At 39.7% G+C, this 14,782-nt stretch overlaps 1 protein-coding gene across 2 annotated transcripts in view; it reads left to right on the top strand.

The window, feature by feature from the left end:
• The window catches only part of FAM177A1 (family with sequence similarity 177 member A1), a 20,214-nt gene extending 6,162 nt beyond the window's left edge, over positions 1–14,052 (top strand). For both annotated transcript variants that reach the window (XM_087747200.1, XM_087747198.1), the window contains exons 2-5: positions 1,999–2,175; positions 9,331–9,397; positions 11,100–11,197; positions 12,044–14,052. In XM_087747200.1, coding sequence (XP_087603326.1) covers positions 1,999–2,175; positions 9,331–9,397; positions 11,100–11,197; positions 12,044–12,256 — 555 coding nt within the window. In that variant the 3' untranslated portion in view covers positions 12,257–14,052. The remainder of the gene's footprint in view (positions 1–1,998; positions 2,176–9,330; positions 9,398–11,099; positions 11,198–12,043) is intronic.
• Positions 14,053–14,782: the final 730 nt, after the last annotated feature.

A 14,782-nucleotide genomic window follows, 5' to 3' on the forward strand; every position in this document is an offset into this window, starting at 1 on the left:
AATCAGATGAAGAGGCTGTGCCTTTAGAGTAGCTCTGAGGAGAGGCTCATGTTGCTTGCTGTTATTAATCACAGTAATATTTGTGATGCTGTGTCGCAAGAAATAGTGCTCTTCAGCACTGTGACTAAACATGAAAAATGGCATCATTGTATGATGCCAATAAAGGAGCGTGAAATGTTTATAAAAGGCTGATTCGGTGGTGCTCTTTGCTCCAAAAAATACAAAACTGAGTAGCAGTAAGTGGCGCCCGCTTTTACAGCAGCAGCAAGGAGCGCTCCCTGTGCTTCGATTGCTTCACCGTTTCCAGCATTCATATTTTTGTAGCTTTGCTGCTCTGCTCCTGCTCTGTTCCCAAGGCTGATACGCAGCAGAGAGAATGCACTGGGCCCTGTGTAGTCAGTTTTGTCTTTCTACATGAAAATGTAATTCTGCATGAAAATGTAATGCCGTTACAGCTGAATTACCCTATTGAAAACTTGCCACTTCATTCTGCTCTGCTCCTCCAGGAAAACGCCCGAAATGTGCCATGGTAGCTAAAGAAATGCTAGGGGAAGCTGAAATGACTTGCAGTTTTGAGAAGCGGTGGTACGAGGGCTAGGAGAGACGATGAATGTGTGCGCTCCCTCTCCACGCCGTAGAGCTCAGCACGTGATCTTTACCTTCCCTCCCTCTTTTCTGTGGGCACGAGAAATATCTGTTGCCTGGAATGAAGGAAGCCGTTCCGCTCCCCACAGCCCCCTCCTGCCCCTCTCCACCATGCCCGCTGGCTTTCCCAGCTAACCGAGCCCGTTTGCCTTGTAAAGCTAATTTACGTAATGTAGCATAAGAGACGGGGATGGTGATGCTGTGCTTGCAGCAATTATGGGATGTCTCACGACTATGTGATAAAATATATATTTTTATAAATAATTTTGAATTGTCTCTGTGGAGACATTTAAGGTTGCATGGACGAGCAGCCGAAAATTGGAACATACCTGTTTTATGCAACCTGAATTCTGTGTACACGTACATGTATCTCATTCCTTATGATACGGTTTTAAGTTACGTGAGCTCGCACATTTTTAAAAACCTTTGTGGTACATTAAAAACATGTGGCTGGCATTTCCTAACTTCTGTGTCCTCCTCTGTGTGTGACAGAAGCGTTTTCAAAACAGCTCTATGCATTTGATGCAGTAATATCTAAAAGCTCTACCAAGGTGAAGGCTCTGTTTTGATAGATACAATACAAAACCTTACTAAAATTCTCTGGCCGCAGGAGTTACTAGCCTAAAGAATTATTGATTGGCCTTTGAACTAGAAATATATTTTTTTAATGCTTGTGACCCAAAGACTGCATTGTAGTATTCAGCAGCTGGAAGGACAAAACCAGACATTGTAGTTCTCTTTTTATATGCCCTTAGCCACAAGACGAAGTGTTGTTCTTTTAGCATGGTCCCTTGTACTAATCGTGGTTGCTGGTGAAAGCCCACAGAGGCAGATTCCTGGATGCATCTTTTTAAAGCTTGAGCCTGGCTGCTTAGTTATCCTTCATTCCGTTCTCTTCTGTGCTAGAGGTGTCTGTTTAAGCTTGCAAAGAGGTGGCTACAGCCTATGAACTACTAGATTAATTTCATTAGATATGCATTCCAAAACCAATTATGCTTCTAAATATTAACACTTACGTGCTTATCAAATTATTTAAAGAAAAGTGTCCTGCTAAGAAATTCCTACATAACACAGCGCTCTTTTGGAATAGATGTTTTTAATACCGCCTGCCCATGCTGAAGTGAAGGCGCTTACCTTTTTGTTATTTTTAGTGAAGAGATTAGTTTTTACCTATCTGCAAACAATAACGTTTCAGTCTTATCTTTTACCTACAGCCAAGCTCTTGCAAATGTCCATTGCGTATGCTAATCAACCTAAAATATTTTAAATGCATCATGAAGTTTTTTAAGGGGGAACTTTTCCAGTTCCAGAAGCATGTACTTGAGATAATGATTTTTTTTTTCTTCTTTATAGCAACTTGCAAATGGAGATAGAGGCTTTGAGAATGTGGAGCTGGGTGTCATAGGAAAGAAGAAGAGAATTCCAAGGAGGGTTATTCATTTTGCAAGTGGAGAAACAATGGAAGAATATAGCACAGATGAAGAGGAAGATGAACAAGAGAAAAAAGACCTGTTGCCGCCTGTAGATCCTGTAGGTATTTCACTCGATAAATTGCTACTTCTGGTTTACTGGGTAACTACCCACATTTTAAACTTTAATTTTTGTGTCACAAATCTGATTTGGTATTAAAGATTCCCTTAATTTGATTGGCCCTAGGGACTGAGAAATCTGTGAGAAGTGTTCCTGAGAAGTTTTGTCCTGGAGCCCCATTCCACTAAAGTAGCCCTATTAATTAGAAATGGGTTTGATTTCTTCATGGTTCTAGTCTGTCCTCTCCAGCATTTCCCTCTCTAATAATATTTGCTTGGTGTCTCCTTGATTCATACTGTTGTTTAAAAAAGTGTGCAGGGAAGGCATTTGTTTCCTTATGCTTGGTGACAGTGGAGAGTTGAACCTGTAATTTAGTGTTACCATACCAGCAATTTGATATAATTAAAAGAATATAGAAGGGAAAGAAACAGATGACTTGCAGAAATAAAGGAAAACTGGTGTAATTCATGGTATATCAAAAAACAGGTTTTAAAGGACCTGCCTAGTCCCTGTATGTAATGTTCATCTGTCTTGTAAGCTGTGAAGATGTTGCTCGACCTGTGAATGGAGTCTCCATTTATTGGTCCAAATTCAAGTGGAATTTCGACAATTAAAGCTGTCTCCAATAGCATGTATTGTAGCTGCTAAAATACGTTTTCCTTTTTGTCAGTTATTCCGGATCTATACTTCGAGGTAAAATGAAAGACATAATCTGTTTTATTCTCTTGGTGTGTCTGACAATCTATTTTGTAGTGATCCTGTATTTGCAAAGCTCGCAGCCGTGCGTGCCAGCACTGGCGGCAGCAGCTCCCCGCCCTCTGGCAGTCAGTCCCAGAGCTGATCCGCATCCATCTCTTCATCTCTCCACATCCCCAGTCTCATGTTTCTTTTACGACACCCCCATGAACTGGTGTCCGAAGCACCTCTTTTCTCTACCCCCCTACAACAATTCTTAACGCAATAAATTGGGCCCGCAGTCCTGTTCCCTGCCTGCTGGCGGGGCTCCCTTCCTGGCCCACTCTGGGCTTGGTTGCCTGTACTGAGCTAGCGGTAGAGACTCCAAAACTGGCTGGGTCCTTGCTGATGTGCTGGAGTGCGGCCAGGCAGCCGGGAGTCATTGCTTTGGGAGTCCTGCCTGGTTGCACGCTGGAGGCAGATGCCAGTGCAGAGCGGCTTCAGATAAGAGTCTTTCCATGCACGGAAAACGGTGCCCTGTTTTCTGCTTGACATTGCTGTTGAAATGACTTTTGCACCATCATTTGGGAATCTGTGATTGAGAAGTGTTGTGGTTGAAGCTCTCTGTTTACTGTACAGTAGTAGGCCCTGTATTTATTTATAGGCATATCCATCCTGGGAGAGCTTGGCTTTGTTGAAGGGGCTGCAGTGAAGAGTTTGACTTTCTGCTCATTCTCTTCTTCAGAAGTGGTGAACCAAAAGGGGTTTGCTTTGGGAAGGACTGTCAATCAGTTCTTTTTTTTCCCCTCTGTAAAATGAATTTATCTCGAAGAAAAAAAAGAAAAAGTGTTTTGAGGGCTGAGCTGCAGCGAGACTATGGGAGTTCAGCTGGGATTGGTGTTCTTAGCAATTCACAGGTGAAGCTGTTGCATTTCATCTTGGATGGCTTGATGGTAGTGCTCTCTCTTTCTTGCTAGGCAGTTCTTGTATACAACGAAAAGTAACAGTAGCCTGAAAGCAGGTAGGATATCGTCAGTGTAAAATACACCTGAAGGTCATAGATTGAAAAGAAATGTATTGTACTCACAAACAATGAGTAGATGTTAAACTGCCTTGCTAGGTGTTGGGTTTTTTTGCTCTGTAAGGATCTACTCAAAGAAGTGCAAGAACTGTGAAACTTACTGAATATTATGGTAATATCCAGGTATATTTAGAGTCAGATCTGTTCCCCACTATGGAGGTTGTGTCAGATATCCATGGATGCATATGAAGATATTTTTTTTTTCCCCAACTGTAATTAGCAGGGGACCAGATCTATGTAGAGATAATATAATTTTTTGTGCCATTTCCTCTCAGCGGAAGAGTTCCACTGTGGCGCAGTGATGGAAGGCTCGGGAGCCTTGATGTACATGTTGTGAGGCCAGAGACCGGCATGCTGCTGTACAAATGGACACTTAACTAAAGAGCCCTCAAACGTGCACAACAGCCGGGAATGCTGTGTGATCATTCTCCTGCTTTCCTAATACGGATTTTTTTTCTGAATACCAAAAAGTATATTGTATAGCACAGTTAAGATTGCTTTATTCTCGTTTTATAGTTTATGAAATCCGTAATTTTTATTACACTTTTTAATAAAAGGACCCCCCAAAACCAGAATAGTTTATTGTGGAGCACAGTATGCCTTATTATGTATTGCTTTTTACCTTGACAGAATAAACTTGATTAGACCAAGGGCTGCCATTAAGTGAAGTTTACCTTATCTGCTGCATGCTTCGTGTATCCCAGCTGAGCCAGTCAATTGAAGAAATGTTAGTCCAAGCTGAGCTTTGATGTTTTAGCCAACAGCTGCCTTAAAAATGGTTTTATTGTAAGATTTCTATAAAAGCAATTAACTAGTCAGTTTGCTGAGACCAGCATGTCTAAAACTTGTTATCTCAGTCGGGATACGAAAAAGTACGTTGCAACTAATAGCTGTTTCTGGTCCAATTTATTTTTAGAAAAAGCACATTTAGTATTTTGAATAGAAACTTTGCATCATGAAATTTCAAAGCTCAGCTGGTATTGGCATCCTGGCAGCTTCTGAATGAGTTTAAGGGAAACAAATATTTTGCTGTGTTGTAAAGAAACGTCTTCAGTAGGTACCTTGGTTTAATTGTGTTTTAGAGCTAAGCAGACAATGACAATGTCTTTCTTACTAAGCAAAGTAACATGTATATATCCTGGTAATATCATAACGAAAGCACTTGGTGTGATGGACTGCTGTCACTCATAACAAAACAAATTCTCAAAAAGAAATTTTGCTTTGAAACAACGATTCTGATACTTGAATAGGTCAGCACTGAATTCGTTAACATTCTTGGACTGGAGTGTCCATTCTGTTGTGTTTTGGTTTGTTGTTTTTTTTTTAAGAACAAGTTGAATCCGGAACACAGGGTATGCTTAATAAATTTTCCCTGGATTTTTTGGATAATAGCATTCAGTATTATCTGAGTGTTCTCAAAATTTAAATGCTCTAATAACATACATGCTTTAATTTTAACTGAGTCTTCTATTCTGTCCTGAAATTTAGATGCTTACGCTTTATATGTAAATCTCCTTTTGCTTCTGTCCACCAAAACTTTATTTTGTAGCAATTAAATTTCTCTAACCTGTTCTAGAAGATAATCTTTCTGTTTATCCCTGGAGGGCCACTTGCTGTAAACTCTTTGTTGCATTCACCTATTACACGAGTAGGCAGAAGGTGGAGTGTAAGTCTTTGCAGAGCAACTGTAAGCAATATAACTGTTGGTGATAACCTTAGAATTCATTCTGAGAACATCTCTGCAACAAAGCTCCAGAAGAGATTTAATTTTATTAACCTTCAGTGCTTAGAAAGATTGAAACATGTTCTTGCAGGAAGATTGTCTTGATATCCTGTAGTTAAAAGGAGCTTAACTTCAAATAGCAAAAAGTCCTCTCTTGAGGACCATCGAACTCTAATTTTCTTTTAAGAATTTGGGGATGAGGGAGAAAAAACAGTCACTGACCAAGTAATAGCTATTGTAATACAGTAGAAGCTTTTTGATGGAGGATGGTGTGTATGTTCTGGTCCTGTTTTCACTGGCTTGTCTTAGATGCCACAGTTTTACATGGTGGATATACTGAAGGACCTATTCTAGCAATGACCAGTCAATAATTAAACTAATTTAAAATGCATCTTGGCACAGTAAACAATGGAAAAGTTATCTATTTGGTGGTGTATATTAACTCTTAAATACAGGATTTGGTTTTTCTTAAATCAGGAAATGATTCTTTTCCTCATTTTGCCATTTTCTCTGGCAAAAAGAAACCCTGTGTTCTTTGCAAAGTTCAAGTGTTATTAGGGACTGAAATCTGGCAAAAATAAATATAGATGTGGATTGTTTAGGAACGTGGTGCGCTCAGAAGTTCAAGGGAGCACCTGTGTGCTCCCTTTGGCAGCCCCATACTAGGAAACAAAATCATGTTCTGTTGAACCAGGGCCCTCTTGGTTTTAGCAATGGTTGAATCCATTATGTTCATTCCTACTTAAAATGCAGCACTTGGATTAAAAATGTACATAAAAAATTTTTGTAATTTAAAAACCAGTTGTCATAACCATTGTGTTTTCCATTTTAAACAGCAAAATAAAGTCAGGATAGCTGAATAGTATAATTAAGCATTGTATCAACGTATACTAAAGAGACTGATGGCAGGAGAAATACTGTCCCCTTATAATAAACCAGTATCCTGTGTTTCATATTGCTGACCCTTGTTTCCAGTCAAGAAATATAGTATTACTGTGCCCTAGTGTTGATTAAAGACTGGCTTCTCTGGCCAAACGAGGTTGAGGTACAGTATCTGGGTATGTGGTTCTTACTGAACATCAGTAGGACCTGACTGGGGTACCATTTTCCAGTATTGCTCAATGCATTAAAGCTGCTTCATGGAGTAGGATTAGTTTGTACTGAGCCGTTGCCTAACAAACAGCCCTGTTCGTATCACCCAAACGGTTCTGGTTTTCTCCAGTACTTCTCCTCACCTTACGTTCGCCATTCCTGCTTCGATCTCCGAGGTGCTCTGGGAAACCACCCAAACTTACCCTGAGGAAGTAAGGGGGAAAAAAAAGTAGGATTATTTTGTGGATGTGTTCCCTTGTTCCTGGTTGTTCTTGGTGGTTTACTCTCCAAGCCATCTTCTTTCTTCTGTTGAATTTGTGTGAAGTAGCTTCTCTCATGGTTTTATATTGCCTTTTGAGACACTTGAAAGAATGCTCCTTTTTTAAATTGAGGGGACTGGCAAAGCCTTGCTTGGCGGGGGTGAAGAAGTGCCTGGTTCGGCTTTGTCAGAAAGCAGAGATTTCCATGAAGCTGAACTTAGAAGTGCTCCTAACATACCAAACTGGTTTGTAATGGAGGTAGGGGAACAGCAGAAATAGACAGACCCTCTGTGTCTGCCAAGCTTCAGATGTTCCCTACCTTTGCGTTACCACAAACATGTTAGAATATTCTGCGTTACTTCTGTCACATCGAAGTTCAGCTTGTCTTTTCACTCTTAAATGTTAAGGGGGCTCTTGTAGCTTCTTGCTTACAGCCGCACAGCAGGCCTTTGTTCGTCCTGTGCACTGTGTGAATGCTTTTTAACCTTGTCACCTCGTTAGGAAGGATTGTACAGAGCCTTGTCGATGCCATTATTTGCACCTGTGGCAACAAGCATTTCCAGCACTTTTCTTGACTTCTTCAACTGAACAAACTCCGAAATGATTGTTGTTAGCCTGTCTGCCAACTGAGCACGTAATCAACAAGCTGGAGGTGCTTTTGTGCAAGCAGGATAGCAGCTGGTTTTGCTTACGCTTTTACCTTGGCAGGACATTTTCCATACCCACTGCCAAAAATATACAGCATCTGGCTTTTTTCAACCTGCCCAACTTGAGTTTCTGGCTTGACAGACAGTTTCTTGCTGCACTGATTTGTAGAGGCTATGCTTGGAAAGCACTGAAGTCTAGTAGCTTGCATACGTGCATCCTGAGGCTATACCAACTAGTCTCTGTAGCTGTATTATTTACAATAATAGTGGTTGTCCTGTACAGATATTTATTAAATAAGATCACAGAAAACGGTTACTATCAAACAGTTTTTAGCAAAAAGTTATAAATACATATGTAACTGAGTGGAGCTAATGGGTTCCATTTAATAAAAGCTGACACTTTTAATTGCTACTTTCCACAAGGAAAGTACCTCTACAGAGATCTTTCCTGGGGGAGACACATAACAAAGAGCTTGCCTGAATACAACAGACTGTTAACTATAAACATGTTTTAGTTCGCTATGAAATTTGAGCTTGCCGTTTCACAAAAGCGAAAGCCTACAGCTTTTCCCCCGTTAGACTGGAATCTGCTTTTCCCCTTCTTTTTATTCCATGGCTTGTTGTTTGTTTTATTTTTTGTTTAGAAAGAGATACAGCCTCTTTCCTTAGTGAAGAGGATTGCCTATGTATGCCTATTAATTTCTAAACTTTCTTTAAGTTCCTATGGGTAAGTATCTCAATTTGTCTGGAGGCTGCAGTACGTCCTCTGTGGCGGTGAATACACCACAGTCATGCAAAGGGCAACTCCCCCTCCTCGTCTTCCCGGCCTGTCCTTCCTAAAGAGTCTGTATCCCTCCACTGCGGCACTCCAGTCATACGAGCCGTCTACTGCATCTCTGGGATCCCAACAAGATTCCAGCCCTGCAGCTGCACACAGATCTCTAATTCCTCGTGTTTACTTCCCACGCTGCATGCCTTAGTGTGCAGGCACTTTGAGGGGACTTTCTCACTTACGTGCAAATGCTTGAGGTGGCCCTAGCTGAGCCCTGTTTTGTTCATTTTGTGTTCCTCATTTTTCACATCACCCCAGGCCCTTTACTTGTCAGCCCTGTCCATCGCTCCCTTAGGGGGCTGCAGTGACTCCCTCCCTCATCGTTCCTGGTTTTGTTCTTCAGGTGCAATTCCAAAGATAATTCGTATCTGGGTGTAAATACTTGAAAGCAGCCTCTTGCTCAGGGACCACTTTGAAGGTTTGGTTTGGTTTGGTTTTAAACAGTCCTTTGTAGTTCTCTCATTATTGTAATGAGGGACTGCTTGGTTAACCCACTTCTCTTCTTGGCCTGACGGAATTCAGAACATTATGGAAAGGTCTTTCCAGTTATAGGAGTTACCTTGGGATTGAGTTGGATGCTTGTCATTTCCCAGGTCTGAAGGTGGGAAACAAAAACCAGTGAAACAAATGTTCCCAGATGTAAACCATGGTTATATTTATAACTTACGGTGATACCTTGCTTCATGTATGTCTGGTCTAGACTTATTTTAAAGCAAAAATATTGTGGGAGCTGGCAAACAGGAAACACTGCAGATCTCTCTTCTCACTCTGTGTGAGCTTTGCATGTATTATTACGTGCCATGAACATACAGCTATATGTATTCATACTATTCTTGTACTTACAGACAACGCTCACATGGGGACCCTACTTGTGGTTTCACATGCTGCGAGTTGCCACATCAACCTTATCAGGTATTGCTTTATTTAATTCTTGGGTAAGCCAATAATGGAATATTGAAAGTCGCTTTGACAGACTGTAAATCACCTTTGTGAGCTACTGGCCATTTTCTCAAAAGTATGAATGAACCTGTATTTTAATCTGTGGAGACGTACTCTCTTGCCTTAGGCACCTTTTTTTTTTTTTTTACTTTCAATCAACAACTCTTGAATGGAAGAATGAACAGAAAATACCTGTTGCTGAACACTTTTTTCCCCCTTTTTCTACATATGGAGATAGGGTGGTGTTGGCAAGGGAGTAGTGTATCAGCTTTCTATTAGGTTTTGCATGGAACCATTTGGTGTGATGTTATCTGAAAAAAAATGCAGTTTGGAGTAACTAAACTGACAGTTTTTATGAAGAAGACAACTAGAAATTATCCCAAGAACACATCTAGTCTTGTGCTTTACAACAGATTTCTGAGGTTACAAAATAAAGAAAAATAAGACTATTGTGAAGAGTCTTAAACTCACTGCATAGAAGTTTATTATTTGACCTGTGGACCTCATAAAATTTTGCAAAGTTTTAAAAATGCTTGTCCTAGTCCGTGTTCTTCCCAAGAGGTAAAGTATCTTTTTTGGGTTTTTTTGACAAATATTGTGGAGTTTCCGCCACTGTACATCTAATTTTGAATATTTTTAAAAACTATTGGCAGTCTATTAATTAACTTTATTTTTAGAAACGCTTTTTCTCTAATGTACAGTGTAATTCTATTCCTTGTCACTTCTGTTCTTCATACACAAAGGTAGCTACTCCTTTCCTTTTTTCAGAAGTCTTTTATGAATTTGAAGATCAGTACTTCCTTCTTCCCACTGCAGTTTTGCCTCTTACATTTGGAATTTGAACTGATCTTTTGCTCAGAGCTCTGGGTGCCACGATATCTATAAAATTAGTTACTGTGAATATTCATTGAAGCAGTCAACTGCTAACTTCTAACTTGTTTTCCCTGAAGATGACTAACTCATTGGCATCCTCGGGGCAGATTTGCAATTTGAAGTGCAATATATTTGACTTCTTGCTTACCTGTGCTCACGAACCAGTAGCCATCATCACGGTAAAGAGACTGACTGACACAAGCCCACCTGTTTGTACTTCAGACTGTGCGCTACCTGTTCTAGCAAAGTAGCGCTGCACGTAGCCTCCAGCTTGAAAATCGAGACAGCTGAAACCTAAATATTTTATTAATCCATTAGTATGCAACACGGAACATTGTTAAAAACTGCTACTGACTTGAAGTATGCATATATCAGTAAATAACTCTCTAGTTTGCTAGTACCATTAGACTGAAGCGCCAGTACAGTTGGTAGCCATGTATTTTTGTCTAACCTTAATTTTCAGTTAAAGGCTTATTCTTTAACTGATCCCCTAGCAAAACAATCCTAGACCCAAAGCTGAAACTAGTAGAATTCAAACAAACGCTACTACCGTCTAGATTTTCATTGATTTCCATGTTCTTCTCCTTTTGTTCATTCTTTATCTTAAAGAACAATTATTAGTATATTGAGCTAATAATTACATATAAGTAGATTAGCCTAGCAGATTTTGGTTTTGTCTTTTGAGTGAAGTAGGACTGTGGAAAACCATTCAGGAGAGATGACGATACCTTTTAAAATAAAACTGTGCTTCAGAATTTTCTTGTAGATACTACTCATATGTAAACTTCTCTTTATTTTTTAGTGTGTGATTTCCTTGGGGAAAAGATTGCATCTGTTCTGGGGATAAGCACACCGAAATACCAATATGCCATTGATGAGTATTACAGAATGAAGAGAGAGGTATGTGTGTGAGATGGGGTTCTTGCACTCTTTTTCTCCCAACTTGCCTTCCCTGGTATTTTAAAAAAAGAAATTTGTATTCCGGCATTGAAGTGAAGTTTTAGAACCTCTTGTTTCAGCTTGCCTTCAGTTTTCATTTGACACATGATTAATGCATGGTTATCCATCAGCCTTTTCTCACCAGCTCATCAGCCTTAGAACTGGCTGGGTCCTGACCACTGACTGCTCTATTTGCTTCTCTTGTACAATGCATTTTAACGTCAACAGTGTGAGAAAGTTGGATGGAGCAGTTACCGGACACTGTAAAGAGGCGGCTGCTAGGAGTATACTTTCCAACCCTAGAACTTGTTCAACGAAGTGTCAAGGGTAAATTGAACACGATGTTTCCATTTGTTCTAAACCATACTGGAAATGACTGATAGGTAGCCAGTCCTTTATACAAAAAAAAAACCCTTAATAATCTTCATTTGGAAGAGATGGAAAACATATTTAACACTTTACTGCTCATTTTTTATTTTTGATAGCTCTTTATTATGAAGAGCTGCAAAAGCTTTAGAGAAGATAGACCTATTACTGTTGCTATGGACTAAAAACTCCTTATCTAGACATGTGACATTTTTTCTGTGTTTATTTAACGCAGTTTAATCCTTCACTTTCGGTGATTATTTTTTTTTCCATAATAATGGTAATTCTGGAATATACCTCATCTTATGATCAAGCAGGGACTGTTTTCTAGTGGAACAAATGTCCTTGCCTTATAATAGGAACTGGTATGCTCTTATGGAAAGACTTAAAGCAAATGTAAGTGGTAAATAGTAGCTTACGAATCTGGTTATCTGTTTTCAGGAGGAAGAAGAGGAACAGGAAAACAAGATGTCAGAAGAAGCAGAAAGACAGCATCAGGAACAGCAGAACAAGCCACAAGCTGAAGCTCCTGTCCAGACAGACCAACCTGAAGCAACAGCATGCACGTCATTCGTGAATGTAAACTTTGAAAATGAGGGAGATTGCCAGTCCCTTGGGGAAAATAAACAAGATGTAGTTCCTGTCCCTCCTTAAGGTTAAAGCTCTGTGTAATGTAGGAAATAGGAAGTGTCAGGTGTCACAGTCTGGCTATAAGAAGCAGGAAAAATAGGATTATACTTGTTCAGTGAAATACAACTTCTAGCATTCTTATTGATCAGGAGAGAGCTAGGCGATGTCTGTTCAGTCTGCCCGCCTCATAAAGGCATTCTGCCAAATTGGCACTTCGGTTAAAATGAAAATTGCACTACCAACATTTGGTCTAAAATTGAATGTGTGAGCTAATTTCTGTGTAAAGCAAGTAAAAATGTCTTTTCTTTGAATTGCTGTGTCTCTTAACACCTGTGGATTGCAGATGCAGTGCTGTTTCCTACTTCTAAACACCTAGTCCTGATTTGCTCACTGTTTGCAACTCAGCTCTCTATGAATAGATTAATAGGAATCAATATCCTGTAACTCACAAGTGATTATAATAGCGTCTAATTTCCCCTATTTATTGTCACTGTTGTATGCATGTATTTTTTTTCTGTTGTTTAACACAAGAGATAATGTTAGACTTAATGTTAATTAGATTTAAGGGTCCACTGACTTTTTTTTTTATTAAAAAAAAACCACCTTTAAAGGAGGCTCTAAACACCCTTAAGAACTTATTAACAAGTACCAGCACTCTTGGAGGCTAATAGTGCTCAAACCATTTGCTTAATGTTAAATTATCAGTAAGGGATGTGCCTTGCAGATGTTTCCCCCCACTCTAGCACAGAATACATAAATAACTAGAAAACACAAAACCAAACTTACTTATGATTCTTCCTTTTTCTTAAATAAACAAAACACTTTGTTGCAATACTGCAACAACTGTAATTTGTATTTTTGTCTAAGTGAAACACTTCTAAGTAGCCCCAAATACCAATTACTGCAATGACTGTCATTCCACTCATAGCTTGTAAAAGGTGAATGGTTTACTTGGCGACAATCAATCAGATGTCAGTGCCCCCGTCACTTCCCATAGAGAATCGTAGATAAAGGAGCAGAGCACCTGCACTAGTTACCATGCGAAACATTACTTCTGTCCTTGAGAGTTCTAAAAAAAAATTAAAAATAGTCTTTAGTGAAGTTTTGCATTGGATATCATCACATGCCCCTGGCCTTGGTCCCGTTACCAACCAAGGAGCCTGATGTAACATCAGAGGCCAGGTAACTTGGCTCTTGTTTCCCAGGGTTCAGTTACGCATTTCAGACAACCCTCTGCCTGAACTAGTGTCCTGTAGAGCACAAATTCCTTCTCCTCTGTCTGCCCTTAGCATTCCAGCGCTACAGAAAAATCTTGTGAGGAATATTCAGTCATCAGCTCTATTCCATCTGTTTCGGTACTCTGTTCTTTGCCTCTTTTTGAATTGTAAGAAAGACAGAGAGCGCTGACAGCTGTGTGAAATCAGTCCTGAATACCTGCAAGGGCCAGCTTAGTTCAACACCTGGGGAATATACAGAAAACCAGCTTGTTGCAAGTTCTTATACTGTCAAAGATAGAAAGCCTCACGTAGCTCAAGAGTGAAACCTTTACAGCTGAAGGATGCTTTGCTTTTCTGTCAAGAAATTAATGTCAGTTGCGTTGGGTTCCCCCCCCCCCAACTATCTGTTGCATTGGAAATGCTCTCACTGCCTTGGGTTTAAACTTCTTTGTATAAAATACTGTATTACTCACTGTGCCTTAACTTAATCCTTCCTTCAGTTTTTTGCAAACTGTATGAAAGTGGTTACTTTCATAATGGTTTAATTTTTCTGTAAATGCATTAATTGGTTATTTTATATTTAATATAATTTTTGAACTGGAAGTTGGCTATGGCTTTTCCTTTAAAACTGTGTGGTCTTTGAAACTTTATGCTTGCACACAGGAGCATGTGCCTGTTCACTGTTTTCATCTTTACTGAGTCACACATCCTGGGGGAATATTCAAGCACTGAAATTCAAAATATCATACTGCCCCCACCCCTTCCTTACAATCTCATGTAGTACGTTAACGTACTTGTGTTCAGCACTACCTCAAACTAATAAATAATGCAGGATTGCAACCACCTCTGGCCTGGAGCTTACTGTAATTTTATCTGAAGGCTGAAACACTTCTACAGCTTTGTTAAAGAGTAAGAGAGTTTCACTGCTTTAACTACTGCTGTAGCTCAGCTGTACAGCTAAGTTAAATTACATAAAGTACTTCCACAGGAGGTTAAGTTGATTAAAGCCTTTATACAGGTGTTTGGATTAGTTTTAACTAGACCTAAAGCTAGTGCAGTTCTATTTCTGTGAATGAACCTCTTAAGAATCAGGTAACTATTCAGTCAGTTCAGTAGTTATTTACTTATTCTTTGTTAGAAACTGAAAAGCTGGACACGTATAGAAGAAAAAGGCCTAAACTCTTTACCTCTCACTGAAGACTTTTGCCTTTACAACAAATGCTCAACCGTGCTATCATTAGAGGAAGCCATACGGAATGCAGTGGCAGGCTTGGGATGGCTGAGTGCATACAGGCCAGTGCTGAAGATTACCCTGAAAGTAAGGATGTGGTTC

Source organism: Nipponia nippon, unplaced genomic scaffold, assembly GCF_047370975.1.
Source record: "Nipponia nippon isolate SJK-2023a ecotype South Korea unplaced genomic scaffold, ASM4737097v1 scaffold_11, whole genome shotgun sequence".
In the NCBI taxonomy this organism is placed as follows: Eukaryota; Metazoa; Chordata; class Aves; order Pelecaniformes; family Threskiornithidae; genus Nipponia; species Nipponia nippon.